Below are 7,694 nucleotides of genomic sequence, written 5' to 3'. Positions count from 1 at the left end.
TCTCTCTCTCTCTCTCTCTCTCTCTCATTCTCTTATTACTGAAGTCTGCTATCTGAACTTTATCCTGAAAATACACCTTCCTCTTGTCATTTACCACGCTGTGACTTCCTTTCGAGGGCGTGAATTTCCTTTGGAGTTATACCGGAACACGTTTTACACCACCATAACGTTTCCTTCTTCCCCCTATTTTTTTTCCTACTTCTTATTTTCTTCTCATCTTTTCTTCTCTCTTCTATTTCCTCTCTTCTCTCCCATTTGTTCGTCAGTTCTTCTCTCGAGCAATCTTTTATCCTCACAAAGACGATCCCGCCGGCGAGATTAAAAACTTTAATTCGACGATGATCGTTCTCTCTTTCTTCACTATTTATATTCCAAACCCGCTAGATTTCTACCAAGGCTACATCCTTGATAGGAATACAATCATAAAAAATAAAAAAGAAATAAAAAGAGAGAAGCAAATGCCACAGAACACGTGAAATTAAGATTAATTGGCCATGAGTCACCACCTAGGAAACAACTTCTTTCAATTTATTTTTTTATTATTATCTTTCTTTTCAATCGTCTACCAAAAACTCTTTCTATTTTATCGAAATAAAATGATCATCGAACTGACGCGAAGATGTTCGTACTTACATACGTACGTATTGATGTTGAAATAATTTGACTAAGACGAACAGATCGAAGTATACGCGTAATACCTTCCTAAGTCCACTTTGTTAAAGTCGATCGCAAGCTCAAGGACGAGAACCGGGTCTCTAAACCAGGGTACACTATGCGGTCTAGTCGACGAGACAGGTGGATGCAATTAAACCGGATCATCCGAGCTCTCTTGCAATTGCGCATTCACTCACGATAGTGAACTAGTCTTCTTGTTTGAAACGAAGAATAATCAACAAGAGATTAACGTGGTTCGATTAATAAACAGCTCGACGAATGTTTTGGCCTTGATTATAAGATCGTATGTAAGTATCTCGTGGAATGTACCAACGAATATTTTCATCGACTCGAAAGATCGAAAGTAACAGAATTGATTTATAAAATAGATAATATATGAAATTACGAGATTAAAAAAGAGAAAGAAAGTGGGACAATATAATTTAGTTATTATTTTTAAACATACCATAAATATAAACGATATGTATTAACATATTTAAACTAAGTCAGTATAGTAATTCGTCGTAATTATGTATTAGTTTAAATCCTTTCGATTAAAATAATGATTCGAATTGTTGCAAGTATCACGTTACAATGTTTGGAATAAAAAAAAAAAAAACGAAAATGAAAGCTGATCTGCGATACGATATAATCTTGCGGTGTCGCGCCAGATTAAATCGTGTCGAAGTTATTTATGTCCTACTAAGAAATGATCCTATTTTAAACTAAGGTCCAATATATAAACGCATTTATTTACTCTCTATAACTTCTATAGCATGTCCGTGAAATTTTGTTGAATCAATTTCTTATATTAATATCACGTTTTTCAAAAATTACGTTTTCGAATATATCGAAGAAATAAACGGGGATGAGAACTTGTTCGATAGGTTTCTCTCTTTGGAAATTACGATTGTTGTACACCGGTTATACGAAATAACAAGCCAAAGTCTATTTAGAGAGCTTGCATGCTGACCTAGCACTAAAACCACTCGATCTATATTCGCTTTCTATTGGATGAGAGCTCGACCAACGTAAATCTTTATCTTACCGATGGAATCAATCTGCCGATCCATCCAAATGCATTGAAACTCATTACAATTGTATATATAAATACCTTACATATTTCAAACACATAGAAATTTTTTTATTTCATACGTATCGAAATAAACATCAATGCTAATACGGTCAACGATGATTGCATTAATGACGGAAAAAGTTTATTCATAAATCGATATTCAATGAACGTAGATTATCGTATCTATGCATCCACGCTCCAATCTATCAGACTTTATTAACCCGAACAAATCGGCCCGGTATCAACTTGTTCGAAGGTGGTTGTCAATGAACACGATAATCTCTACGTGCATAGTTATAGTTATAGCCACATATACATATAACTGATACAAGCAACTGGTCGGCTTTAATTGCTTTCTTAGGTAACACGTATTTTTGCATATCTCTTAACTTGAGCGGCGATGTACAAAGGTTAAATTAAAATGCGTTACGTTCGAGTCGTTACAAGGACTACCTTCTTATAACAAATAAGCTATAAATCGTTCTACATACATATATATATATATATATATATATCAACTATTCGATTAAAGAAAATTTGTGTATCTACATGATCCAGTTTACATGATGAAGAAAAAAAAGAGAGAAAGAAAGAGAGAGAGAGAGAGAGAGAGACAGAGAGAGAGAGAGGAAAAGAAAAGAAAACCAATCTCTAGTTTAACTAAAGATAAGTCGTAAGATAAAGACGATTACGCAATCTTAAATAAATCAACGCTGGAAATATCTTTTCAGGCGCAACTTCTCTGGAGTAACCATAAACACGTAAAGTTCGTAAAGTAAATCTCATCGTAGCTGAATTTGTATACTATCACTTATAATGCGATCTACGTCGTCGCGGCAAGAAATATTTTCTGTGCAATATTTTTTTCGGCGATGGAAAAATGCAGCGACAAGAATCGCGATGAATAATTCAAATTCCCTTGGGTGAAAATCGGAAAAGGGGAGAGAGATTGCGATAACGGGGCGACGCCGAGCGATGATCGGCCGTACTAAAGTAAACACAGTAGGATTACAAATATGAAAGAGTAAAGAAATAGAAAAGTTTCTTCGAAAATGGTCGATCGTTTTCTCTTCGATAGAAAAAAATCATGTTGGAGATAAAAGGAAATTTCGGCTCGTACTTACTCTAGAGATCCGTAAGGGTTGGTGCAGGTCACGTCCTCCGTGCATTCGGAAGCCCCAAGGGGAGCCACCAAGGAGGGTGACTTCTCTGGCGCTCATCCTCCACCTCCTCCTCCTCCTCTTCCTCTTCCTCTTCCTCCTCCACCACCACTTCTACCTCCTCCACTTCCTCCCCTCGCTCCTCTTCTTCCAGCGCCAGTACGACACGCGCTGCTTGCCCGCGGCGCACTTCGCGCCGTTAGACGTACCTCTCCTTTCACGTGTATCGCGACGATGACAGCGATGATACCGATGATACGACTGTCGATGAGAATGGCAGTAACGTAGAGAAGAAAATATTCAATATAGACGATTCTCGGTTACACCTCGTCGTCGTTCCAACTTGTACTCTTCTATCGTGACGCCTTCGCTCCTCCAAGAGTTCGTAGTTCATGATATTCGCCGCGCAATTCGCTAGTATCGCCCCAGAGATTCTCTCTCTCTCTCTCTCTATCTATCTATCTCTCTCTATCTCTCTTTCTCTCTCGTGTACACACCGGGCTCGTTAAGCTTTACGCGCTTTTTATGTCTCACATGTTACGAGTCATATTGATGCTAACGAGCACTCTTTTCGCCGACCTATCGTAGATGATACCCTACGGACAACGGTTTAACCCTTACCAAACGCTCGGAAGGGAAAAAAAGAAATAGAGAAAGAGAGGAAGAAATTCAATGGTGTCAATAACGCGAACGAATGTTAATAGACGGAAAAATTTTTCGCAACACCTTGCACATACTCATATCGTCCGAATCTCGGCGTGGCTCGCGCTAGACTGACGTCGAATTTCGTATGCCTCCCCCGCCAGACCTACCAACCCCCTCTTCCCCACCACCTAACCCCGGCTCGGTAGTCTCGCCAGCCGTCAATCGCGAGCCGCGCTCGCGCCATCCGCCGGAGACGCGTGCCTCTCCGCCCCTCTCTCCTTCGCTTTACCATCCACTCCATCGAGTTCGCTCGACCCTCGCAGAACTCAACCGAACTCGTTCACGCATCCCCCTTTTCTTTTTCTTCTTTTTTTTTCTTCTTCATTCCATTATAATGCCACGACCAAAGCTTACCGACAGTCTACCGCCTCCTCTTGTCCGGATTTCAAGTATTCCATCTTGTTAAGAGAATTGAAGAGAAGATTTCGTTTCTTTAAGGCATCCAGCCTCACTCGTTGCATTGTATGTTACATTGGTAATAATTAGTATTAAGAATTCTTCTCAAAATAGCGTATTATATATATATATATATATATATATATATATATATATACACATATATATATATATGTGTATGTGTGTGTGTGTACTTTTATGTACAGGATGTGTAACATACAACGAACATAGATTTCCACTTATCCTTAATACGTTGGATTGAGTAATTGGACTGAAAAGATACCATGGGGTAAATCGAAATGATTCGATCTGTCTGATTACATTCACAAAGCTTCGTTACTTCTTTTGCCTTCCTTGTCGTTTCTTATTTAGATTTGAATACTTTATGTCCTCTTTACTCATTCGCTTCGACGCGCTTGCGAGATAATGTACACCTATACTCCGTGGACAGAACGCGCATCGCTGACACAACTCGATGCTGACGTGCGAAGCGCTTACGATGCTCGATTGATTTTCTGTTCTATAAGCTTTCGAAGTATTTTTCGATGTACATGCGTTATATCTTTAATTGCAACATTATTAAAATATTTTTAAATGTTTAAACGTTTAAAATGACAGAAAAAACGAGTTAACTACTCACGAAAGTCTAATTGTATCTTTTATAATTCCATAATTGATTCGAAGTTTCCTGCTTCCTTTCCTATCATTTTACTTTGAATCGATATAAATTTCATATATCCACGTTTATCGAGCGTAAATTTCCTCGGTTAAATGATTAATATTAAACTTTCGTGTAAAAAAACTGCAAAACATGATATAATTTAATAATAGTCAATTATCTAAGGTATTCCGTGTTGAGTATAAATAGGTATGAAACAAAATGTAATATATTATATAATAGTATTATGGATATGTATATACTCTCTTTATAAAGCGTTAATTTTTCAATAGAATATATATGCTCTCTTTACACCCGAGCGTTCATTCTTCGAAAGCATATAAATATATTGTTTGAAGAGAAAAGTTTAACATATTGTTTCTTTTTTATCAATAATATATGTGAAATTAATAATTACTATAACTTATCTCTCGTTTCATCTGACATTTTATTCCATTTTTTACATTACTGTATCTTAAGACGTAACAAGAACTCTAACATTTTAAATATTTTAAATACTAAGAAAGAACTTATTGATACAGGTTTATATTACATTATATAAAAATAATTTAATATGTTTTCCTCTCATAATTTCTTTTTGCAGTAAAAATTTCTTAATATTATGACTACATCGAAAACATTTTACGCCTGAACAGGATGCAACCAATTTTACTTATAAAATTACCGATCGATCATAAAAACAACTAGATTACCGACCGATAACAAAAGTAACGAAATTATCGATCGATCATAAAAGCAACGAAAGTTTTCGAAGCAAACGAATTATCATTTAAGTAATCACAAACATATTATCGACAGTAAGAAAAAGTAATTAAAGAAAAAATTAACTTCTCAATGTTGGCCTTTACTTACGCTAAAACTACTCTAACAAATAATTTATTTTTAAATATAATTCTTTAAAAATCTGAAAAGATATGTATATGGGTAACTATTTTCTGTTTGTTTTACGTAATCATTCATAAATCTACATTATAATAATTATATAATAACATAACAAATAAATCAAAGCCTTCATCATGCAATTTACCTATTTCTATCTTTTTTTCTTTTGTATATCAGTCTCCAAGTAGCCTTCAGTGAATTTTATACTAAAACAGACATCTTAATCTTATGAAATCATTTAAAATCTTTCAAATTTTAGACATAATCTTCTATTCAAATAAAAAATATTTACACATATACATATTATATTATACTTATATATATATATATAATTATTACAAAAAAAAAATAATATAGTTGTATTAGATATATATTAATAAAAAATATTATATTATATGAATGTATATAATATCAAAATATATTGAATAAGGAATATATTATATAATAAAATAATCTGTCTATATCTATTGAGACAAGAGAAATGAACAATATCAAAATTTAGAAAAAATCATCATAGAACATAGCAAATTTTAATTGAATTTAAATGCAGCCATTAGCTCGACAGTACTTGCGTTATTTACATTTATTATATATCGGAAGTAATATCGATTTCCAGGTCTCACCGCAAGGAGGTTGCTGCATACGGAGACCCACGGGCTAAGACTCTACTACTAATGTTAATTATATTAAAATCAATTATATAGAATCATTATTATTATATACATTATTATATATCCAATAATAATTATTATAATTTGGAAAAAAAGCAAAATCAATCGCGGAACGAATCAAAAATTTTTTTCTAATCGATCGAGATTAGACGAAAATTTATGTATCCGTTTGATATCGACCTACCTACCCGGTATACGCGACGAAATAGAGCACTTTTTATTGAAACTCTATTCCTAAACTAACGCTAGTATGGAGATCTTGATATACATCCCGCTGAAACAGAAAATAGAAAACATTGACTGCAATACACATAGCCTATATATTTTACTCTTATTATCTAAAACACAAGAAAAATAATTTAATCCTCTGTAAAGATTGACTAATATATAAATATATATTAATATATTAAATAATATATTAACTAATATATTAAATAATATATTTTTTGTTACATTATATATGTATATATATATATATATATATTATCTTACTATCCAACTCTGTACACACTTTCTTCAGATGAGGTAAATAGGATAGCTATCTGTGAACATAAAATATCTAAAACATTTTATAATTAAATGAGAAGCAATTAAAATGATATGTGAATCTATCAGCAGTCACCTGTGAACATAAAACATCAAAAACATTTTGTAATTAAATAAGATGCAATTAAAACAATATGCAAATCTTATATAATAAATCAACAATCGTCTGTAAAGATAAAACATTTAAAATATTTTATAATGAAATAAGAAGCATAATCAATTTTATATAATAAACCAATCCTCAGTCAGTCACCTGTGAACATAAAACATCACAATCATTTCGTAATTAAAGAAGAAGTTATCAAAATAATATGCGAAACTTGTGTAATAAATCAGCAGTCACCTGTGAATATAAAACATCGAATTTGTAATTAAATAAAAAGCTATTAAAGTAATATGCGAAATTTATATAATAAATCAGCAGTTATCTGTGAACGTAAGAAATTTATAACGTTTTTATTTTCTGAAAACAGTAAATAATTTTTCATTAATCATATGAAAAATAATTTTTTCACACACACTCATTCACACACGAAATTAAGCATAACGAATAGACAGATTAGAAAGAGTGGAATCGAATCTTGCCAACTTAGATGATATTTTCTGAAACAGAAATAAACACTATGTAAATTAATCAAAAGTCTTTTCAATAATTCAAATGAATAGTAAAAATAATTGCAAACAATTCATTCCCCGTTGCTCTTCATTATCTATAAATCCAATTCTTCATTCAAGTCTTCAAGAATCAAATGCGTTATTATTTACTCGCATTATTATTTTGCTTTTGTGCACTAGACCACGAATCTGAAACACAAATCAATTTCGTATAATGTACTTCTAATCTTTATTAATTTATTTTGATGTCATATATAATAATATTACAAACCTTGTAATATTATTTCTTTTTACAATGTTGCTAATACCCA

At 32.9% G+C, this 7,694-nt stretch overlaps 1 protein-coding gene across 1 annotated transcript in view; it reads right to left on the bottom strand.

Annotated features, from left to right (window-relative positions):
• The window catches only part of LOC122630828, a 73,342-nt gene extending 69,657 nt beyond the window's left edge, over nucleotides 1–3,685 (bottom strand). Inside the window, exon 1 of the mRNA XM_043815794.1 lies at nucleotides 2,854–3,685. Coding sequence (XP_043671729.1) covers nucleotides 2,854–2,949 — 96 coding nt within the window. The 5' untranslated portion in view covers nucleotides 2,950–3,685. The remainder of the gene's footprint in view (nucleotides 1–2,853) is intronic.
• Between the last annotated feature and the right edge of the window lie 4,009 nt (nucleotides 3,686–7,694).

The sequence above is a fragment of the Vespula pensylvanica genome, chromosome 7 (assembly GCF_014466175.1).
Source record: "Vespula pensylvanica isolate Volc-1 chromosome 7, ASM1446617v1, whole genome shotgun sequence".
NCBI lineage: Eukaryota > Metazoa > Arthropoda > Insecta > Hymenoptera > Vespidae > Vespula > Vespula pensylvanica.
Note: the sequence above shows the minus strand (reverse complement) of the source record. Positions and strands in the feature narration are given on the sequence as shown.